At 44.2% G+C, this 18,902-nt stretch overlaps 2 protein-coding genes across 7 annotated transcripts; one reads left to right on the top strand and one right to left on the bottom strand.

The window, feature by feature from the left end:
* Positions 1 to 467: 467 nt before the first annotated feature.
* LOC130208343 (pre-miRNA 5'-monophosphate methyltransferase) lies at positions 468 to 3,727 on the top strand. 3 transcript variants are annotated; one of them, XM_056437406.1, is made up of 3 exons: positions 468 to 942; positions 1,482 to 2,029; positions 2,638 to 3,648. In XM_056437406.1, exons 1-3 carry the CDS (start codon positions 712 to 714, stop codon positions 2,762 to 2,764), a joined length of 906 nt encoding a protein of 301 aa, XP_056293381.1. In that variant the 5' UTR covers positions 468 to 711; the 3' UTR covers positions 2,765 to 3,648. The 3 variants fall into 3 exon arrangements, with proteins under 3 accessions (XP_056293381.1, XP_056293382.1, XP_056293380.1); XM_056437407.1 differs by having other exon boundaries at positions 2,622 to 3,648; XM_056437405.1 differs by having other exon boundaries at positions 686 to 942; positions 3,556 to 3,727.
* Positions 3,652 to 18,726, bottom strand: ppp4r1l (protein phosphatase 4, regulatory subunit 1-like). 4 transcript variants are annotated; one of them, XM_056437402.1, is made up of 19 exons: positions 16,971 to 17,061; positions 16,711 to 16,840; positions 15,188 to 15,294; positions 14,851 to 14,993; positions 14,529 to 14,675; positions 14,306 to 14,413; positions 13,154 to 13,219; positions 12,788 to 12,946; positions 11,960 to 12,084; positions 10,900 to 11,411; positions 10,544 to 10,803; positions 10,020 to 10,142; positions 9,701 to 9,886; positions 7,225 to 7,386; positions 6,887 to 6,987; positions 6,457 to 6,577; positions 5,902 to 6,036; positions 5,279 to 5,420; positions 3,652 to 4,857 (listed from the first exon to the last, which is right to left on the bottom strand). In XM_056437402.1, the coding sequence occupies exons 1-19, from the start codon at positions 17,059 to 17,061 to the stop codon at positions 4,712 to 4,714; spliced, it is 2,964 nt and encodes a 987-aa protein (XP_056293377.1). In that variant the 3' UTR covers positions 3,652 to 4,711. The 4 variants fall into 4 exon arrangements, with proteins under 4 accessions (XP_056293377.1, XP_056293378.1, XP_056293376.1 ...); XM_056437403.1 differs by adding an exon at positions 18,664 to 18,726 and having other exon boundaries at positions 4,765 to 5,420; positions 16,971 to 17,015; XM_056437401.1 differs by having other exon boundaries at positions 4,765 to 5,420.
* Between the last annotated feature and the right edge of the window lie 176 nt (positions 18,727 to 18,902).

Here is an 18,902-nt window from a genome sequence, read left to right as displayed (position 1 = left end):
CAGAGGGGACAAAACTGCGAGTAAAGTTGCAGAGTGACACCTACTGACCGGGAGTGTTTTACTATATTATTACTAAAACTCTTTAATTTTAGGGATTTGTTTAACCTATTGGTATTTGTTGTACATATTGAATGTTATTTTACTTTATCGATAACGTTTGATTTTTTTTACTGTGATACACTTTTTGTAATGACACACTTACAAAAATAAAGACCCTGGAAGTCATGAGATTACCTCTTAATTGTGACTTACATTACTGTTCATTTGATATTGACAATACGTCTGTAACTAATATTTTACTACATTTTTACTTCTGACACAAGTATGTTTGTCATAATAGTACAGTACTTAATTAAGAATTTAATCCTGTAACGGTACGTTGTCTTATTATTACTTTCAACGAAACAAAATACGTTTTACACTTTATAAAAAAAATTAAAAAGCTGTCTGTAAAAACTAACCGTTGAACTTTCGCCACGTCATGAACTGGTGGTGCTATGGTTATTTTATTGACTATCTAACTTTGCAGTTACTACCTATAGAAACAAACATCTATAAACAATTTCCGACGTCGACCACAAGTTATATCAAACATACTGGAGATATCCAACCATAATGTAGCTCTCCATTCATTAATCTATTCAAATCGAGCTACAACGGACCAGGAACGTAGTGGCCCCTCTTCGACTGCAGACCCCGGTTTCCACCCGGATGTATTTTGGAGTCGCACCCCTTACGATGGCAACATGCTCGCCCAGTAGCGTAGCTGACGGAGGAATAAATGACCCAGGAGCCGCTCCCTACGGCAACTTCATGAACTATTACACCTTCAATCCTCCGGAAAACCGCCTGAGCCTGATCCCCTCGACATTACTCCAGGATTTAGGCCACGGCGGCGGCCTCCAGACCACCCTGCTCCTGGACGTCGGGTGTAACTCTGGGGTATTGCGCTCAATTACGGAATAAAATGTATCTTTAACGCTTTGGAGTATTCTCCATTTGTGCTTCTCACGTTTCGACAAAATCACATCTGGTGTTTAACTCAGTTTACATGATGAATGTATCATGAAATAACTAAGTACTCGAGCACTGTACCCATTTTGAGGTACTTGTATTTCCATTGCATGTTACTTTATACTTAAACAACTTGAATTTACATTTGTTTGACACCTTTAGTTAACATCCCTTGTTGCTGTATTAAGATTTATACAACATTTAATCAACAAATTAATATGGATTTAAGATAGCCATGTGTATAAAGTAACCACATCTCTACCAGCTGTATTTATACACTGAGGAATTGATACTTTTACTCTAGTGAACGAGTACTGTGCACATTTGCCTTTGGTACATATGGTGGTCAAGTACGACATCCTCGAGACACATCGTAGTATTTTTATTAGATTTGACAAGTTATTATCAGTCCGTACAACACATCGTTTTGTTGTGAACGCCGTTTTTCTTTTCCCTGCGAATGGCAGGAACTGAGCGTCGCCTTCTACAAGCATCTGGTTCCGGCGCCTGCGAGCCGAGAGGAGTCGGACGAGAGCAGAGTCCATCTGCTGGGCTTGGACCTGGACGAGACCCTCGTCCAGAGGGCTCAGCAGAACAACCCTCTGCCCGGCAACATCTCCTTCATCCCCCTGGACATCACCAAAGGCGCCGACCGGCTCCGGGAGTACCTCGACCGGCACGGCGCCTCCCGCTTCCACCTGTGTCTGTGCCTGGCCGTCACCATGTGGGTCCACCTGAACCACGGGGACTCCGGCCTGCTCCGGCTGCTCTCTGGCCTGGCCTCCGTCAGCCAGCACCTCCTGCTGGAGGCGCAGCCCTGGAAGTGCTACCGCTCCGCAGCCCGGCGGCTGAGGAAGCTGGGCCGCTCCGACTTTGACCACTTCAAGAGCCTGAAGGTCCGGGGGGACGTCGCCGAGCACGCCAGGGAGCACCTGGAGAGAAACTGCGGCATGGAGCTCGTCCAGAGCTTCGGCAGCACCACGTGGGACCGCAAGCTGCTCCTTTTCAGAAGGAGGTGAGCGGGAGGGAGGGAGGGAGGCCGAGAGCTCTCGTCTGCTGCCGAGGACACACGATCGGGGGGCAAAGAAATCAACATGGGGGAGAAAAGAGACATGTTTTTTTCTTCTTTTTCAGATCAACATTCATTTCCAATGATTATGACAAAGTATTTTAAAAGTTACTTCTCAAGATTAAAAAAAAAAGAAAAAAATGGTTTTGTTTTCTTGGTCGGACAAAACAAACAAATTGAAGATGCCGCTTTGAGCGCCGACAGCTGCTGATCAACATGTTTTATACATTTCCTGACATTTTGTAGTCCGATTAATCCATTAGGACAATTAGGGCAGCAATTTCAAAGTAATCGTTTGGTCTATGTGAAGAAGGTCCAGTTAGTCCAGAGATCGAGTCTGTGCATGTTTTGTCCAACCAACAGTCCACAAACCAAAGATAAGTTCACAAATCATTTCTGAACTGAGTGATACAAAAAAGAAAAACAGCAAATCCTTCACATCTTCTCGGTTATCAAAATGTGTAACTAATCTGACTAGCTGTTCAATTCAAGAGGAAAGGACATTAAAACAAGTTTGTGGCTAAATACCTTGACATAGTTTGTTTTTTCTTCAGGTGTATCATTCGAATGTTAAAAAAGATAACCAGCTGTACAACCCGTTTCGCCATCAACGTGCAGAACTACAAATCAAAACTTGAGCACAATCCGTTAATTTTCATCATTTTAATTACAGAATACTAAAAATAACATTACATAAAATGTCTTTTTAAAAGAAACCATTGAATATTACAAAGGTTGTAAATTTTGTAAAGTTAGGATATAAAATCTGAACAGTGGTGCATAATTGAAAAGAAAAATAATTTTCATAAAATGTATATATTAACTGTTCTACTACATAAAAAATGAGATGGACACAAATCGCAGACGAGATGAGTAGACACCGCCATTACCGCAGTGAGCTCTCCTTTCCAGGGAAGAAAGACTTGAGATGCACAGCACACGCCACAATCAGCTTAAGTTCTCAACTTGTGTCTATGTTCAACAAAAAAGGGAAAAAAAGAGAGGGGGGGGGGGTTACCATTTACAACAGGAGAGCACAAACGAGCTCGAGAGAGAGAGCGACTACAAAAAGTGACTTGGTGACTGCTCCCAATATTCACACATCTCGATGGGTTGAAAACCCGACTAAAACTGGCCGTGGTTCCGTAAACAAACCGTTTCCCACAGGCCGAAGCTGTACAAAAAGAGTTGCAAAAATGTCGATAAATACCTCGTCTTTAAATTCATCCCGTCAAGACGGGGAAATAAATGATCGGGGACGCCTTTCGGTCTCGTCTCGCAGCCATTCCTATGTCCTACTGTACAACTGGTCAGTCAGATCCACTGAGAGCTACCATGGTCACATAATTCAACATCGAGAGGTCGACCGGAAGGAATCGGGAACAGACTGTACACAAGAGGAGGGATGGGGGGGGGACACACACACATGCATAATCCAACAGTGTGCTTGCTTTCTTCCTCCTCTCTCTGAGATCGACGTCACGTCACCTCGAGCCCTTGTTCGGATGCTTTTGGAGCCGACCGAAGAGTCGCCCGATGTTCCTCGACATGAACGCCACACCGGCCAGTCGTTTCCAAACAGAGGTATTTTATTTGTCTCTTGTCGTTTTGGGAGACGTGTTGTGTCACATTTTTTTTGGGTAAACAGACACAAGGGGAGGGGAGGGGAGTGTGTTGGGGGGGGGGAAATCAACAGATTGTTACGGTGTCCTTTCAACAACAACAAAAACGTATCGATACGGTTTTAGTCGAGAGTTACGCTGAGTGGCAGAATCACTAGTCCTTCTGTGCAGTAGTAGTGGTTTCAGTGGCCCGCGGAGACCAGGTGGAGAGATGCAGAGAGAGAGAAGAAGAGGAAGGGAACCGGACGACAACCCAGAGGACGTCTCCGAAGAGGGCGAGACAACGGAGGCTGTCCAGAGGAGGCGAGAGGCGCCAGCAGAGCTACTTGATTTGGCTGCTTGTGTTGCGCAGACGGCTGGATAGTTTCTTTTTCTTTTTCTTTTCCCTCCAGGGATCCAGGAGCTGCTGCTGCTTATCATGTAAGGTAATAATGCTGTTTAGGTTCAGATGAGTCCCCCTGAGTTAGTGCACATGTCAGAGTCAGGCGGGCCTCGCCCACTTGTTCGTTAAGAAATCCACAAAAAGAAGCATTTAAAAAAAAAAAAAAAAAAAAAAAAAAAAATCAATTCAGCAATTTTATAATCAAGCTTACAATTAGCTTTGGAGAGATAGATCCCGTTGACGTTTTACAAGTCTGTGATTGGGGAGGGATCGAGTCGATGTCAGTGTGGAAGAGGGGCGGGCAAGTTCGGGCATGAATACAGAGGAGCAGCAAACCTCTTGAGTCCTGCTCATTTTCTGAAAACTGAGAAGTATGCATCCCGTGTTGTGAATGCGACGTGGAGCGCCCGACCAGAGTCTGGCTCGTGTCCTTTTGAACACGCTCGTGCTTCTGTACCGTAATCTGACCATCTGACATGATTCCCAAGTGGTCTGCCCAGCAGGCGAGTGGTCGGGGATCCGGTCAGGTGCTGGTGTTGCGGGTTACGCCGACTGTTCGTCAGTCACACACACAGACAGGTAGGTAGACAGGCAGGCGGGTGGGCTGGGTCTCGGGAGCGGCGGCTAAATCAAGGGAGCCGTGTCCATCAAGCTTCGGTCGGGGTCCAGGCTGGCGAAGAAGCGGACGTCCCGGTCCTTGTCGGACTGCAGGGCCATCACCGTCTCCTCCAGCTCGTCGGAGAAGGCACAGCCGGGCTCCTTGAAGTAAGCTGGACACAACACACGGGACCCGGTCAGGCCGAGGGGACACACGGCAGCAGAAAGCCACGCGTGTCACAGAGGGAAGAGACAGAGCATACGATAGAGGCAATATTCAATGTTTTAGAAATATGAAGACACAAAAAAAAACACAGAATTGATGCCACAGACTAAATAGCATTGTTATCCAAAGATCCCATTGTTATCCAAAGATCCCATTGTTATCACGCAGTCCTTTGTTCCTCAGCTTCATCGTTGTCCAAAAATGTATCGACATTTCCTACTATTTAGATGATTTTAGACAATGTACTAGATAAAAGCCAACAAATGCAGTTGTGCCATGTTTAAGTAGCATTTGCAAAAAAAGGCTTTGATTTATTGGAAGTATAAGTACAGAAGACCACGTCGTGAATATCATGAATTCATCTTCACCTTTCTCCATGACGCTCTGCCTCAGAGCCTTGGCCACCAGCACGCGGACGTTGGCCACCGGGTCTGAGGAGAGGCTGAGCAGGCTGGGCAAGAGGTGCTGCCCAAACTGCTCCATGGGCATGCAGTCCTCCTCCACGATGGCCTGGACAGCGTGGAGGAAGAGCACAAGGTCACCGAGACGGGCCGGAGAGGAAGACGAGCGAGGCCGACAGAGGAAGAAGCCGACAGAGGAAGGTTTCTAAATCACGGAGACGCCGACAGACGGACGATCACATGGTTTTCCATTCTAGCGTTACTGTCATACAGAGCTGGAGTCAGACAAGCTGATGACGAATAACAACGTATACAAACATGAATGCTGGAAACAAAGTATAAAAAAAAACGCAATTATTTCTCTTTCCTTTTGACATTTTTTTCAATTTAAAAACATCACGAGTATGTTTTTCGTGATGTATCAAAAAATGGGAAATCCCTTTAAAAAAAAAATGTTCCAAGACGAATAAAGGGGATTAACATTTGATTTATGTAGCTCAGAGAACCGTCCGACAGGTACATACACAGCGGTTCATGGACTTGAAAAACCGGTAGAGAGAGAACGCGGGAGAGAGAGAGGAGCTGCACACCTGGCAGATGAAGGCGAAGGCCTGCCGCCCCACCCACTTGGGACAGTGGCAGAACCTCACGGTGAGCTCGTTGATGAAGTTCAGGCCCAGGTCGTCGGCTCCACACGCATACAGCTTCTGGAGGATCTCCACCACCTGCGCACACAGGGGCAGAGGACACACCTGGGACTTTAAATTGTAGTTTTAAAAGAATGAGATTTGGGGGTTAACGGTGGTTAAGAATTAAGTTCAAAGGCAGACGGTGGACAAATAAAAGAATACGAGCAAACTCACGAGATGAAAACATGCGAGCTATAATTATTATAAAAATCGTACACTGCTATTTGCATTTCAACAAATAGCATAATAGAAATTTTAGTATTTGCTTTCTTTCCGAGAGAAGGTTGAAACTGCTCCGCTCAATATGAAGCCAGTAAGCTTACCAACAAGTCTGACAACAGCGAGGTAACTGAATCCAACTCTGAAGTTTCTCTCCCGTCTTTATTTACTTCCTTTTCAGCCATTAATCTCTCACATACCCACAACTCCTGAACATCATCCATGGTGGTCACTCACCAGCTTGTACGAGATCCACCTGACATCGGAGACCTTGTCGGAGCAGAGAGTGAGTGCTATCTGTCTGAGGTAGTCATACACGTCGTAGTGGCTGTACAACTCGATGATCAGGATCAGCTGCCTGGATGGAGGACAGAGAGGGAGACTTCAGTCAGAACACATGAACTCTCCCCTGGGAATAAAAGTGAAACCGTATCAAAACGACCAGAATGAGTTGAACTGCAATTTTGCACATGACCTCACGGAAGAAATCAACTGGTAAAACAATACCGACGGGACATTTGCTGTAGAATCGAATCCACCCCGTGTAAAGTGTTACGAGAACAGACCTCGGCTCCGCCACGCCGTCGGGGAGCGAGACGGCGATTGGAAGTCAGTCCGTTAAAACCCGAAAAATGGAATTATGTCCTGCTTGGAAGAGGAGACGTACTCTGACAGCTCGTATCGGAATCTCCAGTTGCGACTGTTGTCCGTCACCATGAACTCCTGCAGCTGGTAGAGATACTCTCTCCTCTTGTCTGCGTGCAGCAGCTGCAACAAGAAGACGACGCAGCTTAGTCATCTGGTGACGAAGCGTGAAGCAAACACCAAAACCGAAACACTCAAATCTAAAACAGTGCTGTCAACTCTAGTATGGATTTGTCATCTCTTCGCATGAATATTAACGCTGACGCGTAATGACCCAAACTCAAACTTACAAGCCGCCCCCCCCACGCTGTAAAGACGCGTGCATAATCAGCACCGCATGAACTAAATCTATCGTCCGACCTTGAGGAAGTCGTAGAGGTGTTTGAGCACGCCGATGCGGACCTCGTCCAGGTCTTTGAGGAAGCCGTTGAAGATGGGCACCAGGTCGGCTGCGGTCAGCTGGTCGCCCAGGATGACCGCCAGCTCGTGGATGGAGAACGCCAGCGTACGCCGCACCTTCCACTGAGGAGGGGGAAGGAAACGCAGAACGATGATCGCACAAGCCATCAACGAGCGTCTCGGCAGAACAAATGAAACTAGAACGGGCACTCGGTAGAGCGCATACCTTCAAATATCACAAGATTGGGCATTGAATTATGAACATTTTGGCATTAGTTGCATGCCAATTGGATAAAAATTGACCGCGCTATGGTAAAAAGAAGATGTTGACCTTCGCATGACCTTGACCTTTGATCCGATCGATCCCAAAATATAAGCAAATGGTCCCCGGATAATAACCAATCATCCCACCAAATTTCATGCGATTCGGTTTAATACTTTTTGAGTTATGCGAGTAACACTCATACAAATAAATAAATGCCGATCAAAACATTACCTTCCGCATTATCAATGCAAAGGTAAAAAACAACAACTTATCGGGTCATTTTGATACGCTAATATCGGAGGAACTTAATTAAAACAAAATATGTGTTACTGAGAAATTTTCTGAACTCCTGCTGTGATTGGTCGGAGTCCATTGTACAGCGCAACGCTGCCATGCCAACGGGGACGTGCGGCGCTGTGACGAAGCGATGAGCAACAGCGTGACTGAGCGGTTGCCACGGCGCCTCTGCTGCTGCGAAGCGGAGCCCCGGTTCCTCTCGTACAGATCCCGTTCGTTCGTGAGTCATCGACCGCGGCCTTCGTACAACCGGCGCTCTGTTCCTCCAGCACCGGGCGTCACTAAGCTAGACCGGCATGGTGCGAGGACAAACCTGTGGTTTGGGATACTATTGTATATCCTTGTGATGACTTTCATGTGTCGGTCCGGATGTCTTTCAATTCAGAACTGGATGAGAATTTTATATTTTAAAAATGACTTCGCACCAGCGTTTACAACAACTAGAAATCTCAATAAAAGCGGATTGATATCTCACTGGAAACAAATAATAATAATAATAAAACTTCCTGACATCAAACTACTTAATTATGTAATTTTGCAAACTAAGCTCAACAGTTAAGAATACAGACAGACAGATTTTGTTTTAGCTGGTGTAACCAAGGGTTACTTTGCTCCTATACTCTATGAATGTAATAAAATTAAAACAGAAGATAGTCTGCGATCACTTTATTACGCCAACCTTGTCAACAACAACAACAACACATCACTACTGCCGGTGATGACTAATGTAATGTTATCCTTTCCTGAAACTTCTTGGACTCCGTCCTCAAAACATTTGCAATGGAGCAATCACAAAGCAAAATAAATGTCATGAAACCTAAAACGATAAAACCCAAGAAGAATAAATCATCATCATCAATAGAAAATCCTACGTATTCTTTTAAAGTAATTTAAAGTTCCTAAAAGAAGATTCACTTTTACTTTGTGGTTTCGGTTGTGTGTCCTCCTTTGGGAAAATATTTTGAGTACTTACTTACATTTAACACTGAAATATGCAACGCAAGAACGGTTTCATTTCCCGATTACGGATTTAAAATGTAGTTCTTACCAAGTCATATCGAGTAGAAACTGAATACGTTACAACTTTTTCCCACAACGAGGGGTGAGCCACCGACTTCCTAGGTAATACAGAGACTTTGGATAAGTACCTTTTACAACCCCAGTTAAAAAATGCTATCCCTTTAATTAACCCTCCTGCCGCCTTCGGGTCAATTTGACCCGATTCAATGTTTAATCCTCCTGTTACCTTTATATTTACTGACATATTTTACCCTTGGGGTCAATATGACCCCAGCTATTAAAATCTCCAGAAAATTATTAGAATTAATATTGTTTTCCAAGTTTAAGTGTGAGGTACTTTATGTTTGTTTGTTGACTACCGAAAGAACACCGACATTAAACATTGAATCGGGTCAAATTGACCCGAAGGCGGCAGGAGGGTTAAGACACAGGTGTCAAACACAAGGCCCGCGGGCCGAATGCGGCCCACCACGCCATTTTATGCGGCCCCTGACGACTTGAAAGACCCATGATCACCTTAATATCCCGTGCTTTTATTTTGAAGGTTTCAAATTAAATGGATTTGTGTGTTTTAATATTAGAGAAATGTCCCAATGTGTACAATATCTCTACACTTGAATGAAAAATAATCAAATGCAAAGAGAGTTATTTAACAATATGTTCGGGAGTAATTTATACAGCGCTTCAGTTACTACCGGCCCTTTAAGAGGCGGCCATGATGCTGATGTGGCCCTCGGTGAAGATGAGTGTGACGCCCCTGCTTTAAGAGCTTATAAGCCCTCATGTGGTGAATCACTCAGTTTAGAATCAAACCGCAGGTTGAACCCCACACCGTTCACCCATTTCTCGGCCTACCTGCACATCGGTAGCGAGGGTTTCATACGTGTCCTTGAGGCAGTGCCAGTTCTGCCGTCCCAGAGTGAGCGCTACCCCCGGCAGGCTGAAGGCACAGTGTTTGGCTATTTCTGTATCCACTGTCTGCGCTCGGGCCGGGTCCGTCATAGAGAGGTACTGGTCCAACAGCTGCTGGGGAATGACGTTCTGAAGACGGGCGAGAGATGGAAGAGTTTGACGATTTAAAAGAGGACATGGGATGCAGAGGTCCAGAGTATTTATTTGAGAATCCAAGTCCGCTTCCTCTCGGCCACCAGGTGGGACAGATGTGCCGACTGACCTGGATCTTGGGCTTATCCTCAAACACGGGGCTGTGAGCAGAGTCTTCCTTTCCTTCCTTTTCCTCGTCGTCCTCCTCCTCCTCCTCTTCCTCCTCCTCCACACTCTCAATCAGTTCAGACTCCTGAGGAGAATACACAAACACATTAGCGTGCACCTGAACATTAAAGTCTTACATTTCCCGTTACTCTTCAAACGACTCACTCCCACAGTCCTGACAAACCAGATTGGATGAGTTTTTACTTCAAAGCAATCCCTGTCAAAGTTTCACTTTCATTAACATGTAAAAAAATATTTAAGATTTGAAGCTTGTTTTTGAAAGAAGGGAAACCAGAGCCCCATCACACACGTATGTCGTGTCCTCTGGGCTGCGGTGGTCTCAAGCGGAGCTATAGATCAAAACCTAAACATGCAAGCTTGCAGAAACTATCCATGCAGTGTAAGTCCAGTGTACGTGTTGGTGACTGAGCACATCTGGTCAGCTGCACAACACGCAACAGCTAACAGATCTGAACCGCCTCGCACCAGAATAGGCGAGTCGGGAGGAGACTCTTCCTGGTCCTCCGTCTGCGTCTCCTCGTCCCCTTGCTCCTGGACAGGGCTGGACTCCGAGGCTGCAGGAGGCTTCATCGTTGGCTCCTCTTCTGTGGGACTCTCTTCACTCGCAGACTGAACCTCCACAGATGTGACCTCCACAGACGGGCTCTCGACGCCGTCGTCGTCGTCGTCGTCTGTGCTGTCGAGCTGGGCTGCCTTCAGAGCGGCTGACAACACCTGGACTTGAGCTGGAGGGAAATGCACACGCACAACTCGGTCTACACGCCAATTCATTGACAACGATTCATTCGCTAATCTTACATGTTCGGACTCCGTTTGCCCACCTTGTACATCCGGGTCATCAATGTGCGGTTGCAAACAGTCCAAGACCTTCTGGATCTGGTCACTGGTCGCTTTGCCAGGGCTGGACTTGGAATCAGGGAAATCGAGTTCCTCCTCTTTCCTTTCCTTCTGCTCCATCATCTCCTCCGATTCATCACTATTTAACATTTCCAGGTCCCCACTTATGTCTGGTAAAGGAGATCTCCAATAGTTAAAGGAATTAAAGTTCTCGTCTCTGTGCTCCGTGTCTTTTGTGTTCCGAGCATTGTTTGTGGTCGTAGGGCTAGCGTTGCTGTTGGAGAGCGGGCGGGCGAAGCCGCCGCCGCCGCGCATCTCTCGGGGAACCGAAGTGTAGTGGTCGTCAAAGCTGCGCGTGTCCTCGCCGTCGGCTGTCGACACGTGCTCTGGGGACGGGGTGGCGCGGCCGTCCTGGTTGGGAGGCGTGTGAGCGATGGTTCTTCCCGCGTGGCGGACGTTAATCTCGGAGCAGTTCAGAGAGTTTAGGGAGCAGTCGCTGAAATGAGCGGAACAGAATGCATCAGTACACTCGGGTTAATCCGTATATCTAAAACAGAAGGAGAAAGGATATCCTCTATTTCTTGATATAAGCTTCACAATCCAAAAGTCTAGAGTTCAATTTCTCAAACTACATCTGAGCTCATCAAGCTTGAAACCTGGTTTGAAGTTAGTCAAACATACTCAAAGTGTAAATTAAAGCATTTATGAGGAAATTTAAAACTCTATAAAAGTATAAAGAAAAAGGTAGCAAAAATGATTTTTCGGTGTCAACTTCATTTTATTCATATTTCTGCGAACACACCTTTTATCAGAAATCAGAAACTGGTGTGACTCGCTCACAGCCGGTAACTATGAGTCATAGTATCAATGATGCAACGCGGCGATAACTCTGTGCACAAAGCAAACTCTGATTCACGTCAACGCATATTATTTGAGTGCTGCCTGAGAATAAATTCACTAAAACAAATCACAATACAATTTCTGCCAAAGTTTGAGCAACAAGTCCTTGTAGATCCAGTGGTGATGAAGGTCAGGTGGTCTTACCTGGCCAATGTACACCTGGGGACCTCGAGTCGGCCGCCATCCCCTCTGAAGTGAAGGCCTGTGCTGCACGGGTTGGCGAAGGTGGAGATGAAACGCCCCAGGGACTGAAAAGCAGCCTGTCGCACCTAAAAGTGGAGCAGAGTGGGGAATCTGTCAGCGTCAGCGTGACGGAGACGTTACATGATTCAACAGCCGATCGGTTATCGTCGTAACTCATTCACGGGCAGGATTGTTTGCAATGGGAACTATTTAAGAGGTTGGATATGGTCCAACATAATAAATAGACAGGGACTGTGGAACAGCATGCAATTCTGTTTATTGCCCGCTGAGCGTCTGCATACACAGACAAGATCCCACATGTCCGTCGGGGCAAACTGCCCGTGTGGTCATAAACGGACTCCACCTGGACCGCCATAAACACGGATCGTGACAAAATGTATATGTCATTTTCAATATCATGCAGACACACACACAGATTGAGGTTAATGATGCGAGACTTTTGAGACCAAAACACTGACAGGGCTTCAAGCCCCATTGATTGACCATTTATTGAGGATATTTGAAAGTACGTCAAATTCCAAAGGTTCCTCCGTTCCCCTATTAACTTTTTCCTCCGACTTGTTTTAAAAACAAAATATTTTTCTTCTCTGTATGACTTTAGATTTCAGAAAGTCTGATTGTTAATTGTAATATTTTACTGAACATTACAACAAGGAAGAAGAAGCACATCGTGGTGAGGAAAACAACTCTTTTTATCATAATACAGAAGAATTTATAAATAACTGTGCTTTTAATTTGATGCAATATCAATTGTCCTGCGTGTCTTACCCAGCGAGACTGGTCACTGATGAGGCTGATGAACAGGGGGGACAGTTTTGCACGTCGCACCTCTGGAGAGGTACAATTGGAGACCATCATGAAGCACTCGGCACAGGCTTTCCTGATGCCCCACAGACTGTCCGAGCACAGATCGAAGAACTTGGGCATCTAAACAAAAACAAACGGGTCAGTTAAACCTGAAAGTGACAGTGGGACATTAAACTGTGGTGGAATTCATCAACAGCAAGGGTGCAAATAAACTACTGATATTATGAATAGACAACAATGTTAAACTTCCATGTTACATAATGGAGATTTAAAGTGGAGTTGTGTTTTCAGTTATCAAATAAATAGAAAAGTCTTGGTGCTTCTCACCAGTAGTTTTTCTGTGGCCTCCTGACCGACAATAGAACAAAACTCTCCGAAATTTGCAGCACAGACCTGTAGAACACAAAACCAACGGTTAAGTCTTTGTCCCCCGACGAGCTGACCGCGGTGTGGAGGACCATGTTATAAAAGTAGTGCAACGGTTCTGCTCTCAGGAATAGCTCAGTGCAGTGTCTGTGGTTTGTATGGAGAGGTCAGATCGATCACCGCCACGTGCAGTTCTTTGGTGAGATGTCTCGAGTGGTTTGCATCTTCTTTTCCTTCAGTATTTACATGACTTAGTGAGTTTGATTTCCAAAAATAAATAAATAAAAAGATGTTCTCGACACTGTCTGCTAATGTTTAATCAATTAAGTTCAAATAAACATTTGCGACTGAAACTCATCATATGGTATGCTTAGTTTTTTAAGGTTGACATAAAATGTCAATTTTGAGGATAACAATTCCAGATCACATTTACTTTAGCGCATATACATTATTACTTGTGCTGAAATTCTAACATAAGACTCACTTTAAGCATTCATTAATACAATAAACATTTTTAACAGTACATTTTCAGATCATTTTCATTATTTTTATGGAGCATCCGTTTTGACTGCAAGTAGTTATTATCCTGTACAAATGTAGAGATATATTCCTGTACATATGTAAAGTTATATTAATGTACTAGTTACAAGTTGTATTCTTATTGAAAAATGTTCAAACATATTGTATGTATGCATTGTATTAAGGACTTTTATGCTTTATTGTGTTTGCAACACTATCAGCGAAAAAAAAAAAGGAATCACAAAGTTTTGTTTAGCGTCAGCGAAAATGAAAACTAATATAATACTTACTTAACTACAACAGAAAGAAAGATTCTGAAAATATTTGACCACCTTTGCAGCTTTCCTAAGTGGAACAAGTTCTGCCAGAAAACATTCCTCACAGAAAACCACAGCACAGTGTAGGCGGTGATGCGCAAAACATAATTGAGGCTGAATCAGTGTTATTGAATTCCTTCTGACTATTAAACTCAATTTAAAATAACTGTTTTCTCAGCTGTTTCTTATTGGCTCATAATCATATCAAGCAATTTTAGACTGTTAACAAATATCGTGACCTACGAGGAGGTGATGAAGGTGATGTGGAGGTCGTTACCTTGCGGACTTGAAAGAGCCTGGCGTCGCTGCACAGGTCACAGAACCGCGGCAGCAGGAGATGCTCCACTGTGTCTTTGCTCAGCATGGTGACGACTTTACACATCATCTGTAGGAGAGAAAATAGTGCCGTGAGACGGATTATACTTCAGTTACACAACCACAGACACTATTCTTTTCATTAGGTTTCTTGCAAAAAAAACAAAAAAAATCAGGTTTCTTACAGAGACTGCCTCGATTTTGTAGTCATCATCACTGCTGGGTTCTGTGAGGTCGAGTAGAACTGGACAGACTTTGGTCTCCATATCAGCTTTAGAGATGAGGCCCTGCTCCAACAGAACGAGCAGCGCCGCCTGGCTGGTCTTCCGCACCTGGAAAAGATGCAAGTTAAAATCTATTAAAAAAATCTCTTCGTGTGAATGAATTTGACAAGTGAACACACATATTTCCTACGTCTCTTATATCTAAAAAGATCTCAAAGAAAAGTACTGATTGATGTTTCAATTGTAAGACATGAGCTAGAAAAGTGGTGGATTTGAAACCCACCTGGTTATTTGGATCAGTGAGATATCGCACGACAATGGGGACCAAGTATCTTGAGAAAGCTGCTGGGAAGTTGGGCCGACTCTCGTGCAAGAACATGGCAATGTTGGGGACCTGCTCCATCAGTTCGGCTCGCACTGTGGGCTCTGAGTACACACAGTCAAAGAGTTATGTGCAAACAGAACGGGTGTGCATTAAGAGCAACGAGCAGCATAAGCCAACTAAATCCTGAAAGAGTTGCATTTAATAAAACTGAAAAAAAGACGACGCCGTGGTCAAAAAGGCGTAGATTCATACAGAGACGTGACAACTACATTGATGAAAAGGGAAAAGCATCTACCTCCATCTTCTGACATTCTGGAAACTGTCTCCATGACACTGATAAAGTCATTTTCATTGTCACTGAACTCTCGAAGCACATCAAGCAGGCCGCGAGCCACGATCTGCCTAGAGAGCAACAGGAGCGTCACGTTAGTAGACTGCCTGCCAACACCTACGTGGCACACAGCGTGACACACAGCGTGGCACACAGCGTGACACACAGCGTGGCACACAGCGTGACACACAGCGTGACACACAGCACTGACAGAGCTGTCGAGTGCATTACACACAAACACACACACACGTATTGGGAAACGACAGGAGGGCTCGAACCCTGCAAAGCCGAGCATGAAAAGCACGAAGACGGGTGGCCGTGTTTGAGTGGGGTGAGGAGCGCCGTTAAAGGTTTGCAGAGGATTTTAAAATACACATGGCAGCCTTTTACAGTTTACCGCGCTGAACGCATCACATTAAAATAAAATTTTAAAACCAAGACAATTATACATACACTCTAAATGTGTCATCACTAATGACCTACAACACACTGCGCCTACTATTGTCAACCGATTGCAATATTTCAGACAGACACCATCCAACCAGAGATCAACTTTAAGTCTTTCACATTCCTGCACTAGAGTTGAAGCATGTATGTGATTAGTAAATACACAGGAATGCACGGCCCTTCAGAAGACTGTGAAAAAACATGTCTGGAGATCACTTGAGTTTGGATGGCGTGTTGATCTCACATTGACATGTTCCGATGTGAGGTTTATGATACATTTTAGCCACCGTTCACGACAAATACTACACTAAATATGACGAAAGTGACCACATGTGCAAAATTATCCCATCACCTTTCAGCAATGATTAAAAAATATATACAGTGCAAATAAAAAAAAATGTCTATGTAATTTTACGCAATATATAATATATAAAAACAGGTCAAAAACTGTGAGCAAAATTATTGCTAAACAGTTTTCTGGTAAGAGTTTGGAAAATCTGATGAAAAGATATTTAGAATGGCCAAAACATTTCATTACTTTCTACAAGAAATAATATTAACCAGATGTTTCCTTGATAACAATTCCCACTAGGCAGCAGATGTTTCCTCATTGATAAAACTAACTCAAGGTAATGCTCGCAAAAGAAATCCTAAATATTAGGATGTGTCTACACAACTGCAGATTTGTCGATTTTCATCACACAAGAATTATTTTGGGTGGATGAAAACGTGATTACAGCGAATTGTATTAGTTTCTTTTAAATGTGTAACTGTACATTTGAAACTTTTACAATTCAAGAAGTGTAGAAATTATTCTACTTCCAACCTCAGGTGCAGCAACCTTAACTTTTTCATAATTTAACAACTGAAAGCCTTGGTGTAATTGTGTGTCTAAACTGGGCTTTGGCAGGTAAAGTTGGGTCCAACAATACACATGCCATGATGAGTTTGCATTGTCCTATATAGTCTAACGATGCATCCTCACAACACCAGATTGTCCGTCTGATGTTTAGCATTGTTTGTGCCGAGGTTCCCCTTACCTATTGAAGACATTCTCACTGAAGGCATACTTTTCTAGCCTCCCAAGAGGAGTTAGGTTGTCTTGTCCTGCATCGAGGAAGGCTGTGATGCGGATGCCGTCACACTCTGAACCATAGTCATCAAATCCAACTGTGATATAAAAAGAAATATTATAGTATAGGCAAACAAAGTGGAACCATCTCTGAAGCACAGAGCTGATGCCAACAAGAGATAAACGAGGGCTGTTTTGTTAACAAATGAAAATCCCCAAAGTACTCACAATCATCCAGATCATCATGTCCATCTTCAAAGTATAAAGATAGACCTGCAAGGAGAAGGCAGTAAGAGGGAGAGTCCATGGTGTCAAACATGTCATCAACATACCATAACGTTATACACCACTCTCCCTACAAAAGGGAAGGTCCTCTGGAGTGGCAGGTTTACATGCTGACATTTACGAAGAAGGTGCAAAGTCTCTTTCAATAAGATTAAAAGTAATTTGAAGTGGTTTCGCTGATTAATCACTTTGCAAAACTGAAACGATGACATTGTGAGTGTAATGATAATAAGAGGAAGAAATAAAAACAAGTCAGTAACTAAAAACAAGCCAGTAAATATAAACGTTATGTTTTTCCTGGGCCATGAAACTATTGTCTTAGTTGATTTTCATTCAAACAGGTGCGGTTCCTCTCATCAATAAATACATTTTAAAAAATGTACATGCAACATGTGCACAAAATTAAAGTGATAAAGTGAATATGGTGTCCGGTATTTGTAGTGTATCCACCTTTCATGACACGTCGGGTCAGAACGCTGCCAATATAAACTTAAGGAACCGCTGATTTCAGAGATACTTTTCTATTGTTTATTCATGCATCATCCCGATTCTTTCTGCAAATAGTATCAGGTACTTTTATCTCGCTTCATCTTATGTGTAACAGTTGCCCATAATGTCTATGTCTGTTTATTCGCTCATATATACGAAACATCTGACCTTGCAATTTCATTTGTTAGATCGCTTGGACAACTGTACTGCCTATAATAATATAAATATACATGCATCTATTTTGTATTTAACTAATACTGCACATAAATACATATCAGGTACTTCCCCCATCAACACGCAGTCCAAATCCATGAACACGTCCTACTCATGTAAAGACCTTATTTACAAAGTATTAACCGATATGTGTGTCTGATAACGGCCGATACTACAAGGAGACGTTCAATACCACCCCTCCATTGATTTAGGACACAATAACCTCAGAGGAGTGGGGTCAAACGAAGGGAGTCCCAGAAGGAGAAGCATGTGCCGGGCCGGCTAATGCCAGTGTTTACAGCTGGGCATGCAGGGGAATGTGCTCCAAATATAAAAACAACTCCCATCTCGAAAAGACACATGAAACGTGGTGGTTTTGCGTGCGAAGTAAATAACGTGACGGCTGGTTCAACAGCACCTCGCACACCACGTTGGCGGAGAGCTACATCGCCGCTTTGTTGGTGTATAAAGGAGGATTTGATCAGCTTATGGCTGAAAATGACTTTAGCATCTCAGCTAACGTTGAGCTAGGTCGACTCGCTAGCCTTTGCTATGACAACGGTTCGGTAATAGAACACGGCTTAAAGTACGCGGGGCCGTCTGCCTCCAGAGGAGAGCGGCGACTGCGAGACAATCTACCTCTGCTGAGCAGGTATATGTTCAAGTGTCGCCTCAAAGTCACACATTTCGAAATCCACGAATAGCTTTCGTTAGCTAGCCGGCTAGCAGTGCTAGTCGGCTAACAAGGCTCGTCCAGCCCTTTCGCTTGACTCGGCTCGCCTTTGCTCGCACTTTGCCTGCGAATACCGCGAATGCAGTTAAAATGGAAGCCGCCGTATCGAATACCTACACTATAAAGACCACAATGCAGTTTCTTGAGTGCACACACAGCGTCAAAGTATGAGAGAAAACACTATTTTAAAAGTGCCATTACCTGCCATCTTGAGTCTCGGCTCGGCTATGCCGTCCCGTGTGGGCTGTCACCGCCGCACAGCTGTCACTCAAACGCGGCAGCAAACTACTTCCTGAAGCCACTTCCTGACGCTGGGATTCACCTGGGAAATTAGATTTTTTTTTTAAACAACCCCAAACGTGTTACCGTTTTTTCAGCCTCGCGCACAAACTCGACATAACTGAGCGGAAATATAAATAAAAAGAAGCCTGTGGGCTTTG

Source organism: Pseudoliparis swirei, chromosome 18, assembly GCF_029220125.1.
Source record: "Pseudoliparis swirei isolate HS2019 ecotype Mariana Trench chromosome 18, NWPU_hadal_v1, whole genome shotgun sequence".
Classification (NCBI taxonomy): Eukaryota; Metazoa; Chordata; class Actinopteri; order Perciformes; family Liparidae; genus Pseudoliparis; species Pseudoliparis swirei.
This window is presented reverse-complemented; position numbering and strand designations above follow the sequence as displayed.

Coding starts and splice junctions, on each gene's coding strand:
- LOC130208343 (XM_056437405.1), top strand. CDS start 712: ATGTATTTTGGAGTCGCACCCCTTACGATGGCAACATGCTCGCCCAGT. Junction 943..1,481: donor ACGTCGGGTGTAACTCTGGG/GTATTGCGCTCA, acceptor TGCGAATGGCAG/GAACTGAGCGTCGCCTTCTA. Junction 2,030..3,555: donor CTGCTCCTTTTCAGAAGGAG/GTGAGCGGGAGG, acceptor CCTCTCTCTGAG/ATCGACGTCACGTCACCTCG.
- ppp4r1l (XM_056437401.1), bottom strand. CDS start 17,061: ATGTTTGACACCATGGACTCTCCCTCTTACTGCCTTCTCCTTGCAGGT. Junction 11,412..11,959: donor CCCAGGTGTACATTGGCCAG/GTAAGACCACCT, acceptor CGCTCATTTCAG/CGACTGCTCCCTAAACTCTC. Junction 6,037..6,456: donor GGTGGATCTCGTACAAGCTG/GTGAGTGACCAC, acceptor CTGTGTGCGCAG/GTGGTGGAGATCCTCCAGAA.